The following is a 27711-nucleotide window of genomic DNA, read 5'->3' as shown; positions in this document are numbered from 1 at the left end:
AGTCCTCCATGTCCACGTCGCTGCGGGAACGGGGCACAGACTCCGCCCCCGGGGCCCCGCCCCGCCGGCGCCCCTCCCCCTGCGCCTTCAGCGACTCACTGCGAGCCAGACGGACTGAGACCGTGGGACTGGAGGGAGAGAGAGAGAGAGAGAGAGAGGAGAGAGAGAGGAGAGAGAGAGGAGAGAGAGGGGTTAGGTCAGGACACACCCACAACAACATACCACCCACAGTCCCACAGACACCCCACCTCACCCACCGACACAGACCCCCCCCCCCCCCCCCCCCCGGCCCCTCACCTGTCCATGCGCTCCTCCCCCAGGCTGCTGGAGGGTCTCTGGGGGTCGGCGTCGCCCCCCTCCTCTCCAGGGGTCTCCACGTGGTTCTCAAACTGCTGGATGATGTTCCTCACACTGCCCGGCCGGACTGGAAACGCACACACATACGCACACACACACACACACACACACACACACACACAGGTACACACACACACACAGGCATATATATACGCACACACACACAAGCATAGTTTAGGAGAGAGGACAGGAAAGGGTTATAGAGCAGATGTGGGAGCCTCACACTGAGCAGAGAAGAAGAAGAAGAAGGGGGGGGGAGCCAACAGAAGAAGAAAAGAAAAAATCTAAATAAAAGAAAGAGATGTACCTTCGGAAGGTGACAACGGGATGTGGAACGCTGGGGAATCGAAAGGATAAAGAGACAAAAATAAAATAAACGCAAAATGGATTCTCAGAATGATGAACTGAAATCAGAATGGCGTTGTGGGGGGAGAGATCAATTATTCCAGGTCCAACGGCAGACAGAGAGAGGAGTGTGTGTGTGTGTGTGTGTGTATTTACTGGACTGGGACGTGCTCCGGGGTTTGCCGATGTACTTGAGGATGGGGTTCCTCTTCTTGTCCTCTCCGTCTCTCTCCTTCCTGGTGCTGCTTAGCTGCAGGGAGAACGACGCCCGGGGGGGGGGGGGGGGGGGGGAGAGGGAGAGGGAGGAGGGAGGGGGGAGGAGGGAGGGAGGGAGGGGAAGAGAGAGGGGGGAGAGAGGGAGGGAGGGAAAGAGCGGGGAGAGAGAAGGAGGATAGAAAGGGAGAGGGAGAAGGAAGAGCGAGGGGGGGAAGGGAGGGAAAGACAAAGAAAATGAGCATGCATGTTTGTGTGAGAACATAGAATGAATGGGAACATTACATTACATTACATTTGTGTGTGTGTGTGTGTCTCTGTGTGCGTGTCTCTGTGTGCGTGTCTCTGTGTTTGTGTGTGTGTGTGTGTCTCTGTGTGCGGGTCTCTGTGTGCGGGTCTCTGTGTGCGGGTCTCTGTGTGCGGGTCTCTGTGTGCGGGTCTCTGTGTGCGTGTCTCTGTGTGCGTGTCTCTGTGTGTGTCTGTGTGTGTGTGTGTCTCTGTGTGTGTGTGTGTGTCTGTGTGTGTGTGTGTGTGTCTGTGTGTGTGTGAGCCCTCCTCACCTTCTTGGTCTTGGGGAAGAAGGCGAGCCACTTGTCCTTCTCGGTGGCGAGGCCGGGGAACACCCTGGAGTCTCTCAGCTTCACCCCCGAGTGGCGCAGGTAGAGCAGCACTGCAGAGGCCAGGGGAGAACTGGAGGGGCGAGAGACAGAGAGAGAAAGAGACAGAGAGACAGAGACAGAGAGAGAGAGAGAGAGGCAGAGTAAGAGTAAATAGAAAGGGGGAGAGGGGAACAATGTTAGATAGAAAACAGAGCAGGGAACAGGGAGAGAGCGTGTGTCAGACAGACAGGAGAGAGCGTGTGTCAGACAGACAGGAGAGAGCGTGTGTCAGACAGACAGGAGAGAGCGTGTGTCAGACAGACAGGAGAGAGCGTGTGTCAGACAGACAGGAGAGAGCGTGTGTCAGACAGACAGGAGAGAGCGTGTGTCAGACAGACAGGAGAGAGCGTGTGTCAGACAGACAGGAGAGAGCGTGTGTCAGACAGACAGGAGAGAGCGTGTGTCAGACAGACAGGAGAGAGCGTGTGTCAGACAGACAGGAGAGAGCGTGTGTCAGACGGGAGAGAGCGTGTGTCAGACAGACAGGAGAGAGCGTGTGTCAGACAGGAGAGAGCGTGTGTCAGACGGGAGAGAGCGTGTGTCAGACGGGAGAGAGCGTGTGTCAGACGGGAGAAAGCGTGTGTCAGACAGGGAGAGAGCGTGTCAGACAGGAGAGAGCGTGTGTCAGACGCTCTGCTTACCTGCGCTCTTCTTCGTGCTTGGAGCTGCGGGAGGAAATGACACGTTAGTCCGTTTTCTCCAGGAGGAACCAGACGGCCTCTAATCCACCCGAGTGAGAGACTAGTCTGAGTGTGTCTGGAGCAGTCATGTGATGGGCGGCTCTGTGTGTGTGTGTGTGTGTGTAAATGTCATGTGGCAGAGTGTGTGTGACGCTGACCTTTGTCCCTGCTACGGCTCCACCTGTCTCTACAGCACCAGAGCCATAAGGGGCTCAGGCTCACACACAACCAGGTTTTTACTGGCCCGCAAACCTTTTACCGTGTTGCTAGGCAAATGGGGGGAGGAGTCACCCGGTTGACGGATGGCTGTCTCCACCAATGAGATTGATTCAGTGTGTGTGTGTCAGACAGCTAGGACCAGATACAGGACTAGAACTACAAGTGTGCGTGTGTGCGTGCGTGCGTGTGTGTATGTACTCACAGCAGCTCCCACAGGGCTGTGACCTGTCTGTCCACCACCTGTTTCTCCCTGGCAGGGTCTCCGTCCAGCTGCTGCAGGTCTCCCTCTCCAAACAGAGAGCCCAGCCCCATCATCTGCTTGTTCCTGCACACACACACACACACGCTAGCGTTTAACCATCGCTCACAAAGACACACATAGGAAGTACATACACAACACAATGTCACGCCATGTCATGTTTGAACACGTGTGACACACACACACAGACACGCACACACACACACAGACAGCCGGGGTACCTGTAGTCCAGGATCTGCTCCTGGATGTCTGGTAGGACCTGCTGCTGCAGCTCTGACAGAGGCCCTCTGATGTCCTCCTGGGCGTGGAGACGACCCTCTGCAGGGGACACATTACACCGTAACACCCCAGTCAGACTGGCTGGGGGACACATTACACCGTAACACCCCAGTCAGACTGGCTGGGGGACACATTACACCGTAACACCCCAGTCAGACTGGCTGGGGGACACATTACACCGTAACACCCCAGTCAGACTGGCTGGGGGACACATTACACCGTAACACCCCAGTCAGACTGGCTGGGGGACACAATACACCGTAACACCCCAGTCAGACTGGCTGGGGGACACAATACACCGTAACACCCCAGTCAGACTGGCTGGAGGACACATTACACCGTAACACCCCAGTCAGACTGGCTGGGGGACACAATACACCGTAACACCCCAGTCAGACTGGCTGGGGGACACAATACACCGTAACACCCCAGTCAGACTGGCTGGGGGACACATTACATCGTAACACCACAGTCAGACTGGCTGGGGGACACAATACACCGTAACACCACAATAATAAAACAGGCAGCTTACCTATATCTGTGAGGTACTCTTCTCTGACTTTGATTTTCAGCGGCTGCAAAAAAACACAAAAGATCCCGTTTGATTCCAGGGTTACTGACGCTAGGGTTACACATGCTGACGAAGAAAGGTGTGTTTGTGTGAAAGAGGATAAACAGGAAGTGGGGAAGCGTACAGCGTCTGGGTCCAGGAAGTGGGAGCAGATCTGAGGGGCGAGGCCGCGGGCATCCTTAGGACTGGAGCCCAGGTAGGCCTCCACTGACAGGTAGAACAGCTGTGGCACACACACACACACACAGTGTCAGGTGAGGGCTCCAGGTGGGGCAGTGAGCATCTTAAAGCCTGCTTCCAGGGGGGTTTCTGACCAGAGGGTTGGGGTCCAGGAGCTGGCTGAACACGTATCTCATGAACACAGTCATGTGGGCCGGCCGAGACTTCAGCAGCTCAATATCCTGGAAGGGGCCGTCCATCTGGAGGAGAGAGGGAGGGAGGGGGGAGGGGGGGGGGACAGTAGTGAGGAGGAGGAGGAGGAGGAGGGAATGAGTAAGAAAGAAAGAAAAAAGGGAGGGAGAGACAGAGAGGAGAGAGAGACAGAGAGGAGAGAGAGACAGAGAGGAGAGAGCGAGAGGAGAGAGAGACAGAGAGGAGAGAGAGACAGAGAGGAGAGAGAGGAGAGAGAGACAGAGAGGAGAGAGAGACAGAGAGGAGAGAGAGAGAGAGCGAGAGAGCCTCAGGTGGAGGATGAGACCTGAGTGAGGCAGCTGTGATGAAGAGCGTGTCTCACCTCGTTGATGGTGTAGCTGTCCTCCTCTTCCTCCTCCTCCTCCGGCCCAATTATCTGGGCCTTCCCTCCCTTCACACACACACACACACACACACACACACACACACACGGACGGACACCAGAACAGCAGGAATGTTAGTGAGTGAGTTTGGATGTATCGGGATGTGTGTGTGTGTGTGTGTGCCAGAGTGAGTGAGTGTTAGCGTGAGTGTTTGTGTGTATGTATGTGTGTATTTGTGAGAGAGAGTCAAGTGTGTGTGTATGTGTATGAGAAAGTGTCAGAGTGTGTGTGTGTGTGTGTGTGTGTGAGAGAGTGTCAGTGTGTGTGTGAGTGTCAGTGTGTGTGAGAGAGTGTCAGTGTGTGTGTGTGTGTGTGTGTGTGTGTGTGTGTCAGTGTGTGTGTGAGAGTGTCAGTGTGTGTGTGAGAGTGTCAGTGTGTGTGTGAGAGTGTGTGTGTGTCAGTGTGTGTGTGTGTGTCAGTGTGTGTGTGAGAGTGTCAGTGTGTGTGTGAGAGTGTCAGTGTGTGTGTGTGTGTGTGTGTGTGTGTGTGAGAGAGTGTCAGTGTGTGTGTGTGTGTCAGTGTGTGTGTGAGAGTGTCAGTGTGTGTGTGTGTGTCAGTGTGTGTGTGTGAGAGAGTGTCAGTGTGTGTGTGAGAGTGTCAGTGTGTGTGTGTGTGTCAGTGTGTGTGTGAGAGTGTCAGTGTGTGTGTGAGAGTGTGTGTGTGTCAGTGTGTGTGTGAGAGTGTCAGTGTGTGTGTGAGAGTGTGTGTGTGTCAGTGTGTGTGTGAGAGTGTCAGTGTGTGTGTGAGAGTGTGTGTGTGTCAGTGTGTGTGTGAGAGTGTCAGTGTGTGTGTGAGAGTGTGTGTGTGTCAGTGTGTGTGTGTCTCACCGAGTCAGAGAGCATGTGTGTGTCTGAGGCCTGTCTCCTGTGTGAGGGGGTCCTGAAGGAGGAGGGGGAGGGGGAGGAGTGGGGGCTCTCACATGCCTGGGGGAGGAGGGGGGTGGGGGGTGAGGGATGGGTTGAAAAGGAGAAACACAAACGTACACGCACACACACACTCGCTTTTTCAAATGTGTCCACTTTAGCCATGCCCAGATCTCCTCTCGATCTGTCAAATACACACACACACACAGACACACACACAAAGACACACACACATTGTCTTAAGGAACGGCCCCTCTCACCTCAAAGTCTCCTTCACTTGAGTCCACTGACAACCGACCTGCCAAGACAACAACAATCTGTTTTAGGCATTTACACAACACAACCAAAGACCACTGACACACACAGACAAACAGACCAGAGATAGGACATGTTATATATCTGACACAAACCTTCGCCTGCTATCAGGTAGTTGGTCACAGCTTCCGATCTCGTCCCGTCCTGGAGAGAGAGAGAGAGAGAGAGAGGATGTCAGTCGGACACGCTGCACCATGTGACCGTGCGTTAAGGCACACTACAGGACAAGGACGGAGTCCGTCGGCATGGAAACGGGACACTTCACCAGGTCTTGCTGGATCTTGACGCGGACCTGCTGGGCCCGCCTCTTGGCACTTTCGATTCGCTCCTCCAGCGAGGGGGAGGGGTTCCGCGACAGCTCCTCCATCAGGTCCTGAGGGGATTGGTCAGAGGAGGAATGTCAGCGGGTGCTGGTTGGCTGGCGATGGGTCAAGCTGACTCGCATATGTAGATCATAGAAGAGACCCATCTGTTCTGTGTGTGTGATAGAGAGCGCGTGTGTGAGAGAGACAGAGAGAGTGTGCACCTGCAGCTCAGCCTCTCCCTGCTGCAGCATGTTCCTGAGGATCTGAGTGGCATGCTTCTGCACTTCAGGGTCCTGAGAGAGAGAGAGAGAGAGAGAGAGAGAGAGAGAGAGAGAGAGAGAGAGAGAGAGAGAGAGGGAGAGGGAGAGGGAGAGGGAGAGGGAGAGGGAGAGGGAGAGGGAGAGGGAGAGAGAGAGAGAGAGAGAGAGAGAGAGAGAGAGAGAGAGAGAGAGAAAGTGTTCAGTAATTCAGTGTGCTGGAACCCGTCCAACACAAAGGCGGGTGTGTGAAGGGGAGGGTCCTGACCTGGAGGGGTTTAGGACCTGTAATCCTCTGGGAGGGGGTGCTGGTCAGACCGGGGGGCAGGGGCGGGGGCGGCGGAGGCGGGGCCTCGCCCCCCAGAGACGTCCTCTGGTTGGGCAGGAGGTCGCTGGGGAGGGGCTCCAGGGGCAGGGCAGCGGCCGAAGGGGGCGGGCCTTGGAGGGTGAGGGCAACGTACGTTCCAGCTGGAGATGGGGGACGGAAAGGAAGAACATTTCATTTCATGTCGTTTTTCTACAAATAATTTGCTTTAATTTGTGGCCCAAGGGATCACTTCACTCTTTCAGCGCACCTCAGATCTTCATCATCCTCACCTTCATCCTCATCACTGTAACTGTAATACTGGTAAGAGAGTCCTACTTACACTTGATGAGCTTCACTACTTCCTGGTGTGACATGGAGGACACCAGGGAGCCGTTAACCTGAGGGGGAGAGAGACATAGGGGGAGAGAGACATAGGGAGAGAGAGACATAGGGAGAGAGAGACATAGGGAGAGAGAGACATAGGGAGAGAGAGACATAGGGAGAGAGAGACATAGGGAGAGAGAGACATAGGGAGAGAGAGAGACATAGGGAGAGAGAGACATAGGGAGAGAGAGACATAGGGAGAGGGAGAGAGACAGAGAGACATTAGTTATAATGATAACAGTCATTCAGCTTGTCCTACAGTGGAATGAGCTGAATTGTCATTTTCCTCCTGAAGACTATTAAATAACCTTGATGATTCGGTCTCCCTCCTGGACTCCAGCCTTGACCGCTGCTCCACCTGCAAGGACCCACAGCACAAACACAGATATGAGTGTTGTGTGTGCTCTGTGTGTGTGCTCTGCGTGTGTGTGTTCTGTTTGTGTGTGTGTGTGTATCCTGACCTGGTCGGACGTTCTGGACCAGCTTGATCCTCTCACCACACACCGTGAAGCCGAAGCCCAGCTGGTCCTTCTGAACAACCACACATCTCTGAACCAGCCCTGGACCTGGGAGGGAGAGAGAGCGCGAGAGAGAGAGAGCGCGAGAGAGAGAGACAGAGACAGAGAGCGCGAGAGAGAGAGAGACAGAGAGCGCGAGAGAGAGAGAGAGCGTGAGAGAGAGAGAGAGCGTGAGAGAGAGAGACATAGAGCGCGCGAGAGAGAGAGAGACAGAGAGCGCGAGAGAGAGAGAGAGCGTGAGAGAGAGAGAGAGCGTGAGAGAGAGAGCGTGAGAGAGAGAGCGTGAGAGAGAGAGAGAGACGGTGAAACCATGAAGGTCAGCTGGCGTCACTCAACATTAAACCCCACTGATCCCAGTGTTAAGTGGCCACCTACCTGAGCTCTCAGTGGGAACCTCTACAGCCGGCTCCCTCTGCTGGCCAGCAGAGGTCTTGCGCTCTGAATCTCCTATCGTCAGGCTGCTCAGCCTGGGAGGGGGGCGGGTGGAGAAAATTAAGAAATGAATTTCAAAAGTTAAGGAGAACGGTGAGACGGTGACCTGTGAAAGGGAGCAGGGATGAAAGGAGGAGCTAGGGGAGGTGTCAAGACCAGGCCATGGGGGAGAAGGGGAGAGTAGGCACAGAACTGTGGGGCCACAGAGGGGAGAGAGGGGTGAGAGAGAGGTAGAGAGACTGCGGAGAGGAGAACGTAGGAGACAGAGAGAGACTGCTGAGAGGAGGACGTAGGAAAGAGAGAGAGAGACTGCTGAGAGGAGGACGTAGGAAAGAGAGAGAGAGACTGCTGAGAGGAGGACGTAGGAAAGAGAGAGAAATCTGCACAGGATACATGCAGTTACAGAAGACATACACAGAAAACAGGCAGAGGGAGAGAGAGAGGCAGAGAGAGAGAGAGGGAGATTGGGCGAGAGCCCATGAAGTACACTGGCAGCACTAGCACGGCGCTCATGTGGTCGTTTGTGTGGCTTTCACTTCTCAGGACCGGCCCAGTCAGAACACTCACCAAGCAGCGAAAGGGCTGATAGGGAAGCGTGCCAGAGAAAAGAGAAGAACAACATGAATACAGAGGGTGGGAAGGGCCAAGGCAGGAAAAAAAAGAGAAGTTAAGAATATAAATATGACTGCGCCTTAAGGAGAGAATACTTGTGGTTAGCATTTGAAAATATGCACCACTGATTTGAAAATAGTACTGAAAATATGACTTTTTGTTGGTGCTGTCTGTCTTTTCCCTCCCAATAAGCTTCTTTTCTACCAAGTACTGTTTTCCTGGATATTTGTTCTTCTGTAACTGACCACCATAGTTTGAGAGCACTAAGGAGTTAGTTGTGTGCTGAGGTGAACGGAGTATACAAGCTCAAGCATGCAAGTACCCGATTGAAAGGTTAATTCATTGTATGGTCATTGTACATGGGCATGTTGGAGTTTTCCCTAATGTCTGCCTTGCTGTCACAAGCGCTGAGGCAAGCGCTGAGGGGTGTTAAGTACAAAAATCAAGCACGCACTTTAAAGATGAAGTGTCGGGATACAAAGGGGATTTCCTCTGTCGCTTCGTGACAGCCCTTCAACTCTTCGAATCTTACACACCTGTCTCCACTTGACAATTGCCCTCCCTTCGCTGTCCTCTCCATATCAGTCAGTTATCGTTGTCCTTTTCTGATTCCCTGCTTCGTAGTCGCCAAATCTGTATCTTTCTAATTGCTTTTGTTCAACCCCTCTGTGCTCTAAAATCGTAGTTAACATTAGCTGCATCTCCCGTGCCTACCTGTCCAGTGTCGAGGTCGGTTGGCGGAGACTCATGGTCGCTGCTCGAGAGAGTCCCGGGAGGCGATCTCGTGAAGTAGGACTATATATCCGTCACAAGGCCACCATGTCTTCTCCTCTTGTTCTTCAAGTTTCGATGCCAGTTTTCCACAGCGCCCAAACGTCTGACTAGAGCGTCAGCTTTTGGGAAGGTTATTGTGTCCGGTGAGATCTGTAGAAACCATCCTCATGTTCCCATTCGAATAGTTTCTACTTCGTGTCTGTGTGCGGTGGTAGCCTACCGCATCTGTTCGCACGCGCGAAAAGGTAAACTAAGTGCGTGGTATCCCAAGGACAATCTGTCCTTACTAGGGTGCTTGCACAAAGTTTAAGACCAGTTTTTGATATTTACGAATTGAGGCTTGATCTAGTGTCTCGGCTTCGATAAAATGGGAGGAAGGAGAGTAGCCAAGCTGTCATCAATAATGTATTGAGGCCGAGTTACTGGGACTTGATCAACAAGCTTTGTATTATTCGTTTAAACGCCTTAAAGTGCACTGATATACCATAGCGAATTTATGTAGACTTACTTCATGCAGATAACACTGATTTTTTTTGTACCCAAGCCAACTTATATCAGTAGTGTTTAGTCAGCCTGTACCGAGAAACCTTCAGCTTATTTAACAGTGCACACCAGTAAGCAAGCTAGACTTAACCAACCACTCCACTGTCCGGCTTTATCCCCTGTAAATTGGTTTTCTTCCGCTGGGACCTAATTTTAGACACAGCAGGTTCCTTGACAGGACAAGTTCAGTAGTGTCGGATCAACAACAGTAGCTAATGCATGATCATGAATCCCTTCTATCCCAATCTGGGTTCCCTTTGTCAGACACAGCTACCGACGTCCTGTGGTCCTCGTCTCAACGGTCTCACACGATAACCATGTACTCTACAGTAGTAAAACGAGTTGGATGCCAGGTTAACTGATTGGGCGAAAAACGGGTTCACGTTAGTTGGAATTTGATGTGTTCAACATTTCGCTAGCCGTGTACAGTGCTTTTTGCAATAACTTGCCTTTGCGTTCAAGTATGCGGTTTAGCATTTGAGGCTAGGCGATGCTGCCTGGTCTTAGTGGGCATAGTTCAAGCTAACAAATGTGTAGCGATTGCAAGCACTGCTGCTTCCAATATATATTATATTTGAACTTGCTTGTCCAGATAAACTCACATTTCTGTGATTTGCATCAAAAAGTGAATGCGGCTATAACCATGTAATTCCATCAGAGGCCAAAGGCGATCCTCGGCATCGCGTGACTACTGCGAGTCGCCAGAAGCGTTGTCTCGTGGGCTGTGACATCCAAAACGGTGACCAATTGGTTAGCCGTAGCAGCCGAGAAAAACAATTGGTTGATCACATTGGTTTGCGTCCTATGTAACCTCTGGAATTGACAAGAAGTCCAGTGTCGGGGGTATCATATCATACCATATCCCACATCGATTGTTACCTAGCGAGCAGCTTTTAGTCCAATTCTGCGTGGCTAGCGTTATAGCTAGCAAGGTACAAGTGACGCCTCTTCTGCACCAGTCCTGTGCAAACAATTCACCTCAAATGATTACACGAGTGCATTCCATATGGTTAGATTCCACCGTCCCCAAGTCACCCAAATACTTAGTTTGGATCCAAGGTAGCAATAGCATCGCCGCACATTCCAGAAACAGCGAATATATCACTAAAATTGTGTTGCTATCCAGCTGGTCGGATTTTGCTGGCGAGCTCCTCACTGTTGTCATACAAAACACTGGGAATGACCTAGTGAGAGCGTGACGGAACTGTGGTGCCCTCAGCTGGTCATTTTACCGCATTGCAGATTCCGCATCTCTTTAAAACAGTTCAGTTTACATAAACCATTCTATTATTATGGGGAAGTATCATATGTATGGATGACATGATGTGGAATAGATTTAATAAAACATTTAGAAATGTTAGGCAAAGCTGTTAATCATAAACAGTGCACACATAGTTGATTAAACATCCTGATTCAGACCAAGGACTGAACTATTCGTTTCAAATGCGTACTGTAAATGCAAGGGGGCGTGCGAGACCATCCATGACGACCTGTGTGGGGAAAAAAAGGATTCAACAGTTTTATCCAAATTTGGTCAACACGGGGCGTGGGGATGTGAGAAGATTTCAAGCCTAGTTGATAAAAGTTGCCGCGAGGAGTGTGCTTAAAAACGCACTGTCGAAAAGAATGCGGAGGAGAAGTCAAAATAATGAGAGTAGAATATAGGTAAGATGAAAATATCTTCTTCCCTTGCGAACCATGTTCCGTAGGTTACACAAAGTGTTCTTTTACCTCCCTTTTGTCAGGCTTTATTTATCAAGAAGGCTCTGAATGTAGCAGTTTCAGGTGTTGAATAGTTTGGATGTCATAGAGTTTAGAGTTGTGGCGCTATCGGTTATTATGCTTTTCTTACGAGTTCATTTTCTTTTATCCTACTGACAATTTACATAGGCCTATTTCTTTTCTTGTACCATCTACCAGCGTTTTCATCAAGTCTGGTTCTTGTGAAAAAAGTTTCGTGGTCGACTAGAATGATGGTCATATCAAACCATAACCATAAGTACAGGGGGTATACCACACCCCATATTCTGCACAAGGGGGAAACCACATCCTTACAACCCTTAACCGACTTGGTTTCCGCTGCCCTTGGTTTCATCTCGCTCTTTTGAGCTCCTACCAGCATCAAAGTACGACATGTCAACTAATACACCATAAATCGCGTCTTTGCCCAGTGCTCACACAAATAAACATCACCATAGATCCAACCATGAACTACTAAGACTTCATGGGTTGATGGAAATGGCGATTCATGATGGTGATTACATGTAGTTTTGATGTGCATGTTGAGCATTTACGATGTGAAATTGCGAGATATTCTACATGTATTTTCTTGCAATGGAACCTGTGTTTGGGCTTGAATGGCTTCCTGCGTTAATGCAACTTCCTGGGTTATGCTCTCACACCCCACAGGAAATGGCTCTGAGCTCTGACTAATTCCCCCTCTAACTTACTGTTATATAGCCTAATGCACGGAGTTAATGGAAGAGAACTGAGTTGATGTTCATAAAGAACAGAAGGTCATACATTTTTATATGCAAGATAACAAATACTTGGCTACATCCGTGGGTTGTTATTGTAAACTCATGTGGCCAATTAATTCAAGGTTTAATGTGATAGGATGGGAGTCACAGACATTCCTTATTAGTGCTTTAAGTCTCGTCCAAAGGAAGAGGAAACTGACCTAACATGCATGACAGTAGAGACCAGTGAAAAAACATATATCGGAAATAATCTCTAATATCAAAAACAAGTCGGCAGACTTATTTAGTTTACACAGTACAGTACCACACCAATAGAATTTCGGATTTCAATAACCTCTTGACATTGTTAGGGTTGCACGCACCGTACGCCCCAACCCATGCCTTTCAACTTAACTTGCCTGAAACCGTTTTTCGATGACAAAGTAGACCCAGTCAAGCGTGACAACACCAGAGGGCGCAAGAGTCAAAAATTAAAGCATTTCTCCCTGGTTGTTTGAGGGACTTTCCGTCTTTCTGTCAACGTTCCCAGGCCTCTGACGGGTCGAAGCCACAAGAGCTAAAGCAGCTTTCACATCATTAGAGATCTGTGTCTGTCGTAAACGCACATTCGACTGTAACTTATTGTATTGTCAGAATACTATATGAAGTTCTACTAAGCACTCTGGGTCAATTAGTGTAGTCAGAACAGACCCACGCTTCATGATATTACTACGAGTCTGATATTAAAATCGTATTCATAGGTGGTGAATAAAATGTAAATTTGATGGTAATTATAAAAAAGGGCAAAATTGCCTCATATCAATATTTGCTGGCATGAAAAAATTGTATATTATAATCTTCAATATGAGTAACTGAAAGTGCATATAAGCCTGCTATAAAGCGAAATATAAGATCTCTTTTAATTCTCAAGCTGTGTTGACGGATGTAGCTGTGGGACAGGATGTAGGCCTATGTGAAAGTACGGCCACTTAAACCGCCCTTAGTTTCTCAAGGGTTTCAGTTTTGTTTTGAGTCACCAGTGATTTCTTGTAACACACTCCCCTTTCCTTCAACAGGGTTACAGTGTCTGGGACAGCACAACCCTAGACACACTCCGCACCTGTGCCATTGAACTCTGTTGGGACTACAAGTCCCAGAGACTACAAATCCCAGAACTCCTAGCCCTTGACTGTGAATAGCGCTCTCCCATCATGCCGCTGGTGCTGCTGCCCTCCTCCCAGCTGCTGTGGGTCCGTGTGGCTGCCCTGGTCTTCTCCTGCGTGTCCTTCAGCGTCTCCGCCCATGGAGCCATGCTCTCCCACGGCGGCATGGCCGACTGGTGCATCTTCTGCTGGGCCTTTAGCTTCGCCGGCACCCTGCTGGTTCTCCTGGTGGAGCAGTTTGGCCTCCAGGCTCGCGCCCCGGTCTCCTGGACCAACTTCCCCATCACCCTAGCCTGCTACGCGGCCTTGCTCTGCCTCTCCGCCTCCGTCATCTACCCCCTCTACTTCCTCCAGGGCGGGAGCTGGCGCGGGGAGCCGCGCGACTGCCGCATCGCCGCCACCGTCTTCTCCTGCCTGGCGACCGTGGCCTACCTGGGCGAGGTGAGCCTGGCGCGGGCGCGGCCAGGCGAGGTGGCGGGCTACATGGCCACGGCCCCGGGCCTCCTCAAGGTGTGCCAGACGTCCGTGGCGTGCCTGATCTTCATCCTGGTCAGCGAGCCTGTGGCTTACGACGGCTACGCCGCCCTCAAGTGGTGCATGGCGGTCTACTGCATCTGCTTCATCTTGTCCGCCGCCGTGGTGGTGCTCTGCGTGGGCGAGTGCACCGGCTGCCTCCCGTTCCCCTTCGCCAAATTCCTGTCGGCCTACGGCCTGCTGGCGGTGGTCATGTACCTGACGGCCACCATCATCTGGCCCGTCTTTCAGTTCGACAAGCGTTACCATGGCGGCGGCCGCCAGCAGCCTCGGCTGGTTGCCGTGGCGGTGCTCACCGCCCTCAACTTCCTGCTGTACCTGGCGGACCTGGCTTACTCTGCTAGGCTGGTGTTTGTCAGTGTGTGAAGGAGGGAGGAGGAACAAGGGATGGTGATGGGGAGGGGGGGAGGGGTGTAGAATGTACTGTGATCGAGCATGTGGAAGGAATAGAACAGTGTTATTACTTCTCAGGATGACCTGGAGGGGGATGGGAGGTCAAAGACAGCTACTGACTGAAGGTCAGCAAGACCAAAGTTGAACCTTTCAATCACGTTACATAAATCTTGAACATTGTTTTAGTCATCTTTTGAAAAATCTTAAAGAATGTAGTAAGAGTAACAGTTTTTCTGTCCTTTGTATTAAATAGTGCATGTTTCTCTCATTGTCTTTCATTTATACAGACGTGGACAAAATTGTTGGTACCCCTCAGTCAATGAAAGAAAAACTCACAATTTTCATAGAAAAAACTTTAATCTGACAAAAGTAATAATAAATAAAAATTCTATGAATGTTAACCAATGAAAGTCAGACATTGCTTTTCAACCATGCTTCAACGGAATTATTGAAAAAAATAAACTCATGGAACAGGCCTAGACAAAAATGATGGTACCCCTAACTTAATATTTTGTTGCACAACCTTTTGAGGCAATCACTGCAATCAGACGATTCCTGTAACTGTCAATGAGACTTCTGCACCTCTCAGCAGGTATTTTGGCCCACTCCTCATGAGCAAACTGCTCCAGTTGTTTCCGGTTTGAAGGGTGTCTTTCCAGACTGCATGTTTCAGCTCCTTCCAAAGATGCTCAATAGGATTGAGGTCAGGGCTCATAGAAGGCCACTTTAGAATAGTCCAATGTTTTCCTCTTAGCCATTCTTGGGTGTTTTTAGCTGTATGTTTTGGGTCATTGTCCTGTTGCAAGACCCATCACCTGCGACTGAGACCAAGCTTTCTGACACTGGCCAGCACATTTCTCTCTAGAATCCCTTGATAGTCTTCAGATTTCATTGTACCCTGCACAGATTCAAGACACCCTGTGCCAGATGCAGCAAAGCAGCCCCAGAACATAACAGAGCCTCCTCCATGTTTCACAGTAGGGACAGTGTTCTTTTCTTGATATGCTTCATTTTTCCTTCTGTGAACATAGAGCTGATGGGCCTTGGCAAAAAGTAAAATTTTTGTCTCATCTGTCCATAGGACATTCTCCCAGAAGCTTTGTGGCTTGTCAACATGTAGTTTGGCATATTCCAGTCTAGCTTTTTTATGGTTTGTTTTTAACAATGGTGTCCTCCTTGGTCGTCTCCCATGTAGTCCACTTTGGCTCAAACAACGACGGATGGTGCGATCTGACACTGATGTTCCTTGAGCATGAAGTTCACCTTGGATCTCTTTGGAAGTCTTTCTGGGCTCTTTTGTTACCATTTGGATTATCCGTCTCTTTGATTTTTCATCAATTTTCCTCCTGCGGCCACGTCCAGGGGGGTTGGCTACAGTCCCATGGATCTTAAATTTCTGAATAATATGTGCAACTGTAGTCACAGGAACATCTAGCTGCTTGGAGATGGTCTTATAGCCTTTACCTTTATCATGCTTGTCTATAATTTTCTTTCTAATCTCCTGAGACAACTCTTTCCTTCGCTTCCTCTGGTCCATGTTGAGTGTGGTGCAGACCATGTCACCAGACAACACAGTGACTACCTGGAGGCCTATATATAGGCCCACTGACTGATTACAAGATTGTAGACACATGTGATGCTAATTAGTGGACACAACTTGAATTAACATGTCCCTTTGGTCACGTTATTTCAGTCTTTTATAGGGGTACCATCATTTTTGTCTAGGCCTGTTCCATGAGTTTATTTTTTTAAATAATTCGGTTGAAGCATGGTTGAAAAGCAATGTCTGACTTTCATTTGTTAACATTCATAGAATTTTTATTTATTATTACTTTTGTCAGATAAACGTTTTTTCTGTGACCATTGTGAGTTTTTCTTTCATTGACCGAGGGGTACCAACAATTTTGTCCACGTCTGTATACTGTCACTTTTCTTAAGTTAGTATAGGTCTATGAGGTTAGTATAGGTCATTATGTGTTTTAGAGGTCTAGCATATTGTATTGTACATTGCATACTATTTTGTATATTTAGGAGGTTTATTATTATTTTATTTTATTATTATGTTTTTTCTTTGCTGTTTAAAACCAATGTAATTTATCTTATCATAGGTGTAATCTATGTTCTGAGTACTTATGCCAGGTTATGCCAGGTTGCTTTGCATTGTCTTGTCCTAAGAATTTCAGTGCCCAGTCTGACCTTGTGTTGTTCTGTGCACCTGACAATAACAAACTTGAAACTTGAAACTGTTTTTTCTTTCAGTTTATGTATTTTTTAATATATACTTATAGTGAGGAACACATCTGTGAAAGTTCAACATAATTCCATCCACCAGACATGGTGACAGAGAGGTGCAAAGAGAATAAAATGTGAAAGTGGATGTTATAACATAATTATTTGTATTGATTATGTTGCCTTCATTTTTCTGCTGTTTCCTATGTTATAAATGTTCATCAAAATTACATTTCCAATGTTGTGGTAGCCTACATTCATGCAAATGATTATGTAGCCTTAATGATAAATAAATGATAAATGTTTATCAAAATGTATTACATTGGGTCTTTGTTAAATTGTCTCACCCCCACAAACATCTAGACATTTAGTTAATAACAGAAGTCATTACATGCACAATGGTTGAGCCAGTCATATTTGATCCAGTCAAAACCCACGCCTTTGAATCAAACTTGCCTGAAACATTTTGTGATGAGAAGAGTCAACAACTAAAGCATTTCTTACTGGTTGTTTGAGGGACTTTCCATGTCTCTCTGTGAACGTTCCCAGGCCTCTCACGGGTCGAAGCCACAAGAGCTAAAGCAACTTCCACATCCTCAGTGGTCTGTGATGCACATTCGACTGTAACTTCCTGTACTGTCAGACTACTATATGAAGTTCTACTAAGCACTCAGGGTTAATTAGTGTAGTCTGAACAGACCTACGCTTCATGGAGTCTGATATTAAAATCTTATTCATAGGTGGTGAATAAAATGTAAATTTGATGGTAATTATAAAGAAGGGCAAAATGGCCTCATATCAATATTTGCTGGCATGAAAAATTGTTATATTATAATCTTCAATATGAGTAACTGAAAGTGCATATAAGCCTGCAATAAAGCGAAATATAAGATCTCTTTTAATTCTCAAGCTCTGTTGACAGATGTAGCTGTGGGAAAGGATGTATGTGAAAGTACGGCCACTTAAATGCCCTTAGTTTCACAAAGGTTTCAGTTTTGTTTTGAGTCACTAGTGATTTCTTGTAACACACTCCCCTTTCCTTCAACAGGGTTACAGCGTCTAGGACAGCACAACCCTAGACACACTCCGCACCTGCGCCATTTACTTCAGTTGAACAGCAAGTCTATAGCACAAAGGTATTCCTCTTTATCATCGTCACCATACAGTTGACGCAGTGTTCGGTAAGAAGGAAGTCCATTTATCCTCCCTCAACAGTTTTCAAAATAAACTTTTCTCTGTCCATTGGCGTGAGAGAGAGCGATCGTTCGTTTAGAAGAGTATAATGGGTGAGTATTAACTTGCATACTTATGTCAGTTTCTTAAATGATCTATTATTGTGATTGTGTGCTATTCAATAGAAGTATGAAATTAAAGTAGTTGGACCCATAGTTGGGTGGTGGAATACTGGATGAACCACTACTTATTACCTTATGCTGGGGACACACCACAGGACAATCGGGCCGATTTCGGCCCTTCCGACAATCCTAGATAACATATGTTCCGATTATCTTGATGGTTCCGCAGATTTTATCAGATGTTCCCTTGGTGTGAGGCAGTGGCGAAAATCTGCTATCAACTTTGGGGGGGACAATTATATGAAATTTTCTCAAGAGCAATTTCTGAGGGGGACACCAATGATTGCTGTAACACAGCCTACATTGTAATATGTTAAATGTATATTGAGGAACCATAATTAATACTCCTGGTTAATGTATAGTTAGTAACTGAAGGGTTGTCTCAACTTGTTCAAATATAGTTATAAGTAGTGTTTCTTATCAGTCAAGTATGAATGCAGGTGTACAGTATTTACAACCAGCAATACCAAGAAAGGCCAGTATGTACTGTACACTGTATGGGTGCAGTTTATGTAATTACAATGGGCGTTTTACCACCCTCACTGACTCACAGTCTGTCTCCTAGAAAAGACATAAGGTGTTTGCCATCCTCCTAACTACCAGTACCCAATACTACACAATTAATCACAACAACACCATTGCCTCAAACTAATCTTGGTTCAGTCACCAGTTTAAGTAGAGAGTGGGGGTATCCACGGCATTGTCCAATGATGTCCTTATTTTACAAGTCTAAAGAAGAGAACCTGTCATGTTGCCAAACAAGAGACTCAACAAACTTACCTGAGACCCTACTGTTCCTGCCTACCTGCAGCTCTATTGTCTGTTTGTCATCTGGTGCCTCCTCTGCCTAATGGCATCACTATGAAACATTCAATTAGCACATTTCACATCATTTTTATGAACATTATATCAACTAGTCTTTGAGATTAGGCCACTAGGGTTTTTTCTTTGCGTTTTGGTGTCCTGAAATGCTCTGATGTCCGTCTTTCTTTTTTTCTGCAATTTATCTACCATGATGGCCGCACACACAGATGCAGGTTATTTACAGTAGCAGATGGATTTCGAAGAACTACAACATCTGTGCTGATCTTGGATTAAATTGACGATAGCAAAGTTTCCATCTTTTGACAACGCCAATGGAATAGGTGCTAATGTTTGCTCCATCGGTTTTTTTACTAGCTATGCAAATGCTGCTAGTTTAGTGTGTGTGAACCCTGCCAACATTGTGAAATCGCTGTAGTGCGATTAACTGGATTAATTTCACGTTAGCTACGTGCATTTCAGATGGTAGACACTCATGTCACCTTGTCAGATAAGGAACACAACTACTGCATTGCTAGCTTCTTTCAGTCACTGACTAATTCAAAAAGCTGGTGATGTTACTTAACTGGCTAGCTAACATAGTGATCAATGCAGGGAAAATTGTGACAGATATGAATGTTTTATTGTATTGAGTGCTAGAAATAAATTGTCAAACCAATCTTTTCTTACAACTACTTACTGGACATCAGCCACCAACGACACAAACTGACACTGTCCGATTTTCACACACGCACCTGCATCACTGCTGAGGGCTGGGGCTGTGGATCAAACCATTGTGGGACCAAGGGTGGGGTTCGCAATAATTTTAAACTTTAAAAAGCGCCATTGTGTCCGTAATCAGCAAAGCGCTTTCATTGAATATTATTAATTTCATTGAAATTACATAGTTATGTTTACAGTGATTTATTGGGGGGGACAAATCATATTCTTCCCAGGATTGGGGGGGTCGTGTCCCCCCTGTCCCCCCCGGGATTTCCGCCCATGGTGTGAGGTGTGTTAAGAGTGACCACACACTGTAGGAGCAAAACGGCTAAATCTAGGATTTTTTGTCCTCATGTTTGTGGTCTTTCACAGTTTGAAAATCTTATAAGATTAAAAAAATCGTATGTGTGTCCCCAGCATTACCTGACATACGACATTTGACCATAGACGTTTTAACCATTACTTTTTTCGGTATAATTGACGCAGTCAATATATTTTTTTAAACATTTAGTTAACTTATATACTTGTATTATATATTATGGGTAAATGGAAGAAAAAAAAACATGCCGTTTATTCTCCGTTCTTACTAGCAAAAACGAAACTACCATGTTCATTTTTCTTGGTGGATGGGCCATTGTCCAATTGTTGTTAAAATTTAGCCAAAAATTCAAAGATTCAGCCTTGAAGAATCGACACGGAAACACTTATCAACCAAAATTACAGCAATAGAAAGAGTCAGGGAGTTTTCAGGTGAATTATATGAGGATGGATCAATACTTTTTTTGCAAAGTCTGTCAACATTCAATAGACCATTCCACCGTTGTGGAACATCTTCGGTCGCTCCGACATAAGAACAGGAAGGCTAGCGGAATTCCGCAGATTTTATGTCTGAATAACCGCGGAAAATGTGAAAAACATTTTGTTTGGGCTTGGATGGGTATTGAATAGATGATATAGCCATGGCAAATTAATGTCTTTCTTCACTTTTTAAAACCATAAAATGTCCACGATAGCATTCAAAAATGCTAAAAATGAAATTTTCCTTTCCTGTAGGTTCCAGAGACAGGAGGATTGTTCTTCTGGGGAAAACAGGTGCTGGAAAGAGCAGCACAGGAAACACCATATTTGGTGGGGAGAAAGTGTTCCCTGCATCCATTTCCCCTGAGTCCAACACAGAGCAATATAAACCTGTGTCCAGAATCTTTGAGGGAAGAACTGTTACTTTGATCGACACACCAGGTTTCTTTGACACCAGGACCTCTGAGAATGAGCTGAAAAAAGAAATAATTAGGTGTATTACTGAGTGTGCTGCAGGTGTTCATGCATTCCTAATTGTGCTGAAAGTGGAGAGATTTACTGTTCATGAGAGAGAAATCTGTACAAAATTCCAACAATATTTTTCAGATGAAGCTTTCAAATATGCTACAGTCCTTTTCACTCATGGCGATGACCTCGAAGGCAAAACAATTCAGGATTTTGTTAAAGAAAATAAAGAACTGTGTGAACTGGTGCAGAAGTGTGGAGGCCGCTGTCACGTCGTTGACAATAAGCACTGGAACCAGGGTCAGTGGTACAAGAACAGCATCAACCAGGTCCAGGTCTCAAAGCTACTGAAGACCATTGACCAGACTGTGGAGCAGAACGGAGGAGGCTGCTACACCAATGAGATGCTCCAGGCAGTGGAGAAGGAAATACAAGCAGAGAAAAAAAGAGAGATGTCAGGGGTTAAACTGTCGATAGAGGAGAGTTACAGACAGGCTAAGAAAAGAGTCCAAACCAATTTGTGCGTGAAATGGGCTGGCATAACAACAGGAGTCTTGGTGGGAGGTCTGTTTGGAATAGGAATAGGAGCACTCATTTTTACAGTGACAGCAATAGTAGGAACAGCAGCACTAACAGCAGCAGCAGTAGGAACAGTTGCACTAACAGGAATAGCAGTAGGAGGGATAGGAGGGGGGTTAGTTGGGTATAATGCAGCTGGGAGAGCAGAAACAGCAGGAGAAGCAGTAGGAGCAGCATCTACAGCACTCTTGGGAGAAAAAGCAGGAGAAGCAGCAGGAGCAGCAGCTACAGAAGTCTGTGATGAAGTTATGGCTGCTGTGGATAAAGTGAAGGATCAGGTACAGGAGTACAATAAAAATAAATATTTATGAGAACATTGTTCTGAAAATGTCTCACAGAATATAGGTTAGACTGGAATATGAAGGAAACATGCTTTATGTTAATTTTATCTAGAGATTACAATATATGTAAAGTGTAGGTGCAAAAATAATGAAATGTGCAAGTGGATGTTGAAACAGAATTATTTCTAATTGTAAATCATACATTGCAATAACTGATTATTAAATAAATAAGCCTATTGATCCAAAAGTTATTGTCATCAGTTTATTTCTTTACCTGAATACTAGCTGACCTGAGTGTTGCTAAACACCTCCAGGTCTGGAGGACTCAGGTCCCCTGAAGCAGTTAGATCAACCAGCACCAGGCAGCATCACCAACTCACTGGAGGTTCAGGACTAGAAGAAGCACACCTTTAGCTGTATTCAACCTGCACCATTTTCCCTTGTTCATTTAATAGACATCCATTATTTGGGGGTTAGAACAGTTTGTGTCTCATAGTCACTGGCCCAAACCAGATCCTGCTACAGTCTATCTGTTCAGTTCTCTGTCTGTTTCTCTCTGATTTTAAACTACATCCACTTGCTTATTACAAAGAAAAATACATAAAAACTCTCTTGTCCTCTTCTCTCCTTTCCCCAACTGTCTCTCATGTCCAGCAGAGGGCGATACATCACAAGCAGCAGAAGGTGACATGGAGAAATGTGATTTAAATGTTAAGAGTTCTTTCCTTCAGCTTGCTTCTCTAATAAACATTATTATTCATACATAACCATCTTAGGACTTTAGTATCAGGCCCTGATACTGTTGCCTCACAACAAGAAGGTTCTGGGTTTGATTCCTGCTATCGGTGTTTGGGTGCATTATCTCCCAGTCTTTCTGTGAGGAGTTTGCATGTTCTAATAACCCCAAAACCAAACACCCAGAACAGATGCTCTCCTGCCTGTCTCTGGCCAGGAAATGGATGAGCACTTGGACCCTGCCCCCGGGTGCTGTTGTCATGGTCACCCACAACTCCTGGCTGCCCTGTGAGGAAAGGATAACAGGATGTGAAAACACAGGTGGGGGATTTGATCAGGTGGGGGCTGAAGTATGTGGGTGGGGTGCTGCATGATGTTGTGTACACGTGTTTTGACTAATACATATTCCCACTTCAATGGAATCAATCTTAACAAGGTACTCTGTCCTTTTACACAGTTACTTTTATATTAGTTTGTTTTGTGACAGTGCAGAGATTTCTACGGTCTTATCCGTTAAGTCTACTCGATTTTGAACAGTCTTGCCTTTCAAGAATCTTAACCCTCCAGCCAAGAACTGTCTTGTTGCCTGTGTATTATACTGTTGTTGACATTAAATCATTGCCAAGAACACTGTCACAAAGCTTGATAAATGTAAATGCATTTAACAGATGCAACAGATCGGGGGAATGTCCCTGTACTTACTGTAAGTCACTCTGGATAGACGTGTCTGTTAAATGACTCTAATGTTTTTTTCAGCTGAACAGCATTTGTTCTGGTCAGTGGCGGATCTAGAAACATATTAATGGGGTGGCAAGAGGGTGGCTGGAGATTTTGAGGGGTGGCACCCCCGTGGCAGAAGTATATATGCTAATTTAATCGCAGTCATATTAATCAATGTTTATTTGGAATCAATGTTTATTTGGAATGCCCCCAAATTAAGACATTTTAACTAAAAAACATAAGGATACATAATTATGGCACATTATTAAAGCCTTAAATCAAAGATATTTAGGAAACACTGAACAAAAAAGTCAAAAGTGTTTTCATTGATTTATTGGCTAATCCATAATAAACTGTATCATCAAACCAAAGTTTGGACAACTTGGCCGGCTAGTAGTAGAAGAATGTGCCACAGGTTTGAAGTTTGTATGGTCCATTTTGACAAAAATGTTGAAGAAACACTGAAAATGGTGTATATTCAAATGGCTTCTCGATTTTTTCGGCATTCAGGCTGTCTACTCTTTTACCCCGGTCCCTAAATATGACACGGAGCCTGAACAGAGGTACAAATATGAATGTCTGTTGAATCTCGAATATAAAACTTTTTTCAACCTCGGTCTCAGTCGGCTCAGTTGTTGTGCGAGCCTCCTTTCCAAGAGCCAGGAAAATTAGCCTTCTTGCTCCTTTATTGACTTCCTATCAAGCTGACAACATTGAAATTGAGTGAAACTACAAAAAAAGAGAAAGTAGAAAAAGTGCTTCATTATAAATATTCCATAACTGACATTATTAGCAAACATGCTAACGTATGCGACAGTATCGTGCAGTTGTAGCTATTGCGTTTGACTATTTAAACATAGGCTACAAAATACAATCAAAGTTACAATAACGATCTCTAGTTACGATCTGTATGGGCGTCAAAGTAAAAGTCCCATTCACCGTTGACACTTAAATCATATTCCGTGACAGAGGATAAGGGAGAGCCAGGCGTGCGGCAAGGTTCTGCAAGTCGAGCGAAGTCAGGCAGCAGTGAGGAGCCAGAACAGTTTGTGTCTCATGGTCACTGGCCCAAACCAGATCCTGCTACAGTCTATCTGTTCAGTTCCCTGTCTGTTTCTCTCTGATTTTAAACTACATCCACTTGCTTATTACAAAGAAAAATAAAATAAAAACTCTCGTCCTCTTTTCTCTCCGTTCCCCAAACTGTCTCTCTCTCTCTCTCTCTCTCTCTCTCTCTCTCTCTCTCTCTCTCTCTCTCTCTCTATCTCTCTCTCTCTCTCTCTCTCTCTCTCTCTCTCTCTCTCTAAACTGCTTCCTTCGTGTTGGGAAATGGAGAAATACAGTTGTTCTGTAATTACAGTAAACTATTGCACAGTGCCCGTGATGCAGTCAGTGATTAATATGTCAGTGAAACATGCAAATACAGATTACTTGAACTATAGACAGTGTCCCGTGATGAAATTGGTGGCGCACACATACAGATTTCTGGAATTACAGATAGATAGTGCAGTGCCCGTGATGCTGCTGGTGATGACAGTTCTTCTCAGTGGTTTTGGTACCTATTTTTCTCAGATCACCACTGAAATGCTGTCATCTCTGAAGTACTTGTTCAACCTCCACATCATCTTTTCTAGTCAAATTGCCAATGCAGTGGTAGCCTACATTCATGCAATTATGTATCCTTCATTTCTCTCCTGTTTCCTACGCTATAAATGTTTATCAAAATGTATTACATTGGGTCTTTGTGAAATTGTCTCACCACCACAAACATCTAGACATTTAGTTAATAACAGAAGTCATTACATGCACAATGGTTGAGCCAGTCATATTTGAGCCAGTCAGAACCCACGTCTTTGAATCAAACTTGCCTCAAACATTTTGTGATGAGAAAGTAGACCCCATCAAGTGTGACAACGCCAACATTTCTTACTGGTTGTTTGAGGGACTTTCCATGTCTCTCTGTGAACGTTCCCGCGCCTCTCACGGGTCGAAGCCACCAGAGCTAAAGCAGCTTTCACATCCTTTTAAGTTTCAAGTTTCAAGTATTTTATTGTCAGGTACACAGAACAACACAAGGTCAGACTGGGCACTGAAATTCTTAAGACAAGACAACGCAAGCACCTGGCATAACATAACATATAAGTACACAGAACATAATCTACATCTATGCTGAGCTTAAATAAGTGAAACTTCCTAAATATACAGATAGCAATAAATAATCGACTATACTAACCCTAATACTAAATCTTCCTAAATTACAGATAACAATAAATAATACACTATACTAACCCTAAATGCACATAAAACCTATTTCAACCCTATAACCTATTCTAACCTAGGTGGAGTACAATACAATAGTGCAAAATGCAGATCAGTGACTGTCAATGACCATACAGGAGCCTGGTGGCGGTACAGTGAGGTACAGTAGTGCAATGTTACTGATAGTGCAACCAGTAGCTGAAAGTGACAGTGTATAAGTGACTAGTGTGCAGTAAATCAATGTCCATATCAGAGTCCATTCAGAAGCCTGATGGCCCTTGGGTAGAAACTGTTGCAGTGTTTCCCCTACGTTGATTTTGTCGTGGCGGCCCGCCACGGCTAAATTTCTGCCGCCACGGTATCAGAAATAGGGCTGTACAAGATTTTAGGCCGTTTATCAGCAGTGATTGTTAGAGTGCATGTCGGAGAATAGCACGGAAACGCGCTTCACAGCGCAGTTGAGATTGCGTGTGTGCGTCCTTGAGAACTGTAAGTCGTATAATTTATGTTTTCAGTTCATTAAAGCCTGTTATTGTATTAGTCTACAGTTATTGCAAATTTAAGTTAACTGGTGATTTTCGTTGTTTGTATTCTTCCCCTGCTAGCATAATTGCATGTTGATTCGATAGCGATTGCTGCCCTTGCTCATGTTTGTATTTTAGGTGCATTATTATGCTGAAGTAGTTTTTATTAATAGTAGGTATATTGTTATTATTTGCTACAGAATGCTTAGCCTATCAAGATCAAATGAAGCCGACAGTGTACATGCTTTCGAGTAGACCTTGATCGATAGGCTAGGCTACTGACCATTTACAATAAGTTGTTAAGTCAATTATTAATTGGCAGCATATTTTTGCCATTTAGAACATACTTTAAGTAGCCTAACTGTATTGCTTTACAAAAAATAGGACAAAAATATATGCAATATTACATTTGTTATTAGACTTTTACATTAACTTACTCCAAAATATAGGGTTAGAATTTTATTTCGGCCGAGGGGGGGGGGGGGGGGGAGGGGGGGACAGACCTGCCGCCACTGCTAAAAAAATTCCTAGGAGAAACACTGTGTTGTCCAGTCTGCGTGTGCGCGACCGGATGTTGCGGTAACGCCTGCCAGAAGGCAACAGGGTAAAGAGACTGAAGGTTGGGTGGGAACAGTCTCCTAGAATCCTGCCGGCTTTCCTTAGGCAACGTGTGTGGTAGATGTCCTGTAGGGCTGGGAGCTTCCTGCCGATGATGAACTCAGCAGAACGGACCACACTTCGTAGGGCCTTGCGGTCCCTGTCTGTGCAGCTCCCATACCACACTGTAATACAACCAGTCAGAATGCTCTCTATAGTGCATCTGTAAAAGTTAGTGAGGATGACTGAGTCCATACCAAACTTCTTCAGTCTCCTCAGGAAGAAGAGGCGCTGGCGGGCCGATTTGACCACCTTGTCCGTGTGAACAGACCAGGTGAGGTCGTTACTGATGTTCACCCCGAGGAACTTGAAGCAGCTGACCTTCTCCACTTCAGATCCGTTGATGAGTAGGGGTGCATGCTCCTCCTCCTGCCGCCTCCTATAGTCCACAATCATCTCCTTGGTCTTGCTGATGTTGAGAGAGAGGTTATTGTCCTGACACCATGATGTCAGGGTGTCAACGTCCTCTCTGTAGGCTGACTCGTCACTGTCAGAGATGAGGCCCACGATGGTTGTGTCGTCAGCAAACTTAACAAGGAGGTTGGAGTTGTGCGTTGCCGCACAGTCGTGAGTGAACAAGGAGAACAGGAGAGGGCTGAGCACACAGCCCTGGGGGGTGCCTGTGTTGGTGATCAGTACAGATGAGGTGCGGTCACCGATTCTCACCACCTGTGGCCTCCCCGTCAGGAAGTAGAAGATCCACTTGCAGAGGGAGGTGCTTAGTCCCAGGTCGACAAGCTTGGAGACCAGTCTGGAGGGGATGATGGTGTTGAATGCTGAGCTGTAGTCGATGAACAGCATCCTCACATACGTATTCCCCTTGTCCAGGTGGGAGAGAGCGGTGTGCATAGTCAGAGCGATGGCATCGTCTGTAGACCTGTTGGACCGGTATGCAAACTGCATGATTTGACTAGCCGCTCAAAGCACCTCAGTGGTCTGTGATGCACATTCGACTGTAACTTGCTGTACTGTCAGACTACTATATGAAGTTCTACTAAGCACTCAGGGTTAATTAGTGTAGTCTGAACAGACTTACGCTTCATGGAGTCTGATATTAAAATGTGTTGGTAATTATGAAAAAGTGCAAAATGGCCTCATATCAATATTTGCTGGCATGAAAAAATTGTATATTATAATCTTCAATATGAGTAACTGAAAGTGCATATAAGCCTGCAATAAAGCGACAGATAAGATCTCTTTTAATTCTCAAGCTGTGTTGACGGATGTAGCTGTGGGAAAGGATGTAGGCCTATGTGAAAGTACGGCCACTTAAACCGCCCTTAGTTTCACAAGGGTTTCAGTTTTGTTTTGAGTCACTAGCGATTTCTTGTAACACACTCCCCTTTCCTT

The 27711-nt window shown here is 46.2% G+C and overlaps 3 protein-coding genes across 4 annotated transcripts in view; 2 read left to right on the top strand and 1 right to left on the bottom strand.

Annotated features, from left to right (window-relative positions):
• Positions 1–10850, bottom strand: part of arhgef11 (Rho guanine nucleotide exchange factor (GEF) 11) — a 19950-nt gene extending 9100 nt beyond the window's left edge. For both annotated transcript variants that reach the window (XM_084691448.1, XM_084691449.1), the window contains exons 1-23: positions 9084–10850; positions 7701–7792; positions 7269–7373; positions 7116–7165; positions 6764–6821; positions 6385–6584; positions 6081–6152; positions 5820–5927; positions 5650–5698; positions 5500–5537; positions 5204–5299; positions 4316–4384; positions 3897–4001; positions 3707–3805; positions 3544–3586; positions 2954–3050; positions 2676–2798; positions 2216–2239; positions 1476–1605; positions 859–952; positions 665–694; positions 298–424; positions 1–128 (exon numbers count right to left, since the gene is read on the bottom strand). The exon at positions 1–128 is cut by the window's left edge and continues 85 nt beyond it. In XM_084691448.1, coding sequence (XP_084547574.1) covers positions 1–128; positions 298–424; positions 665–694; positions 859–952; positions 1476–1605; positions 2216–2239; positions 2676–2798; positions 2954–3050; positions 3544–3586; positions 3707–3805; positions 3897–4001; positions 4316–4384; positions 5204–5299; positions 5500–5537; positions 5650–5698; positions 5820–5927; positions 6081–6152; positions 6385–6584; positions 6764–6821; positions 7116–7165; positions 7269–7373; positions 7701–7792; positions 9084–9118 — 1972 coding nt within the window. In that variant the 5' untranslated portion in view covers positions 9119–10850. The remainder of the gene's footprint in view (positions 129–297; positions 425–664; positions 695–858; positions 953–1475; positions 1606–2215; positions 2240–2675; positions 2799–2953; positions 3051–3543; positions 3587–3706; positions 3806–3896; positions 4002–4315; positions 4385–5203; positions 5300–5499; positions 5538–5649; positions 5699–5819; positions 5928–6080; positions 6153–6384; positions 6585–6763; positions 6822–7115; positions 7166–7268; positions 7374–7700; positions 7793–9083) is intronic.
• Positions 10851–11244: 394 nt separating this feature from the next.
• LOC146221892 (myeloid-associated differentiation marker homolog) lies at positions 11245–14227 on the top strand. Its single transcript, XM_084691772.1, has 2 exons — positions 11245–11351; positions 13222–14227. Exon 2 carries the CDS (start codon positions 13357–13359, stop codon positions 14206–14208), a length of 852 nt encoding a protein of 283 aa, XP_084547898.1. The 5' UTR covers positions 11245–11351; positions 13222–13356; the 3' UTR covers positions 14209–14227.
• A 6127-nt stretch (positions 14228–20354) lies between these two features.
• On the top strand, positions 20355–21629 carry LOC146221891 (uncharacterized). The gene has a single exon (XM_084691400.1). It carries the CDS (start codon positions 20366–20368, stop codon positions 21494–21496), a length of 1131 nt encoding a protein of 376 aa, XP_084547526.1. The 5' UTR covers positions 20355–20365; the 3' UTR covers positions 21497–21629.
• Positions 21630–27711: the final 6082 nt, after the last annotated feature.

Source organism: Hypomesus nipponensis, chromosome 25, assembly GCF_054491055.1.
Source record: "Hypomesus nipponensis isolate SF chromosome 25, ASM5449105v1, whole genome shotgun sequence".
NCBI classification, from domain to species: Eukaryota; Metazoa; Chordata; class Actinopteri; order Osmeriformes; family Osmeridae; genus Hypomesus; species Hypomesus nipponensis.
The sequence above is the reverse complement of the archived record's forward strand: the minus strand, read 5'-3'. Positions and strand labels throughout refer to the sequence as shown.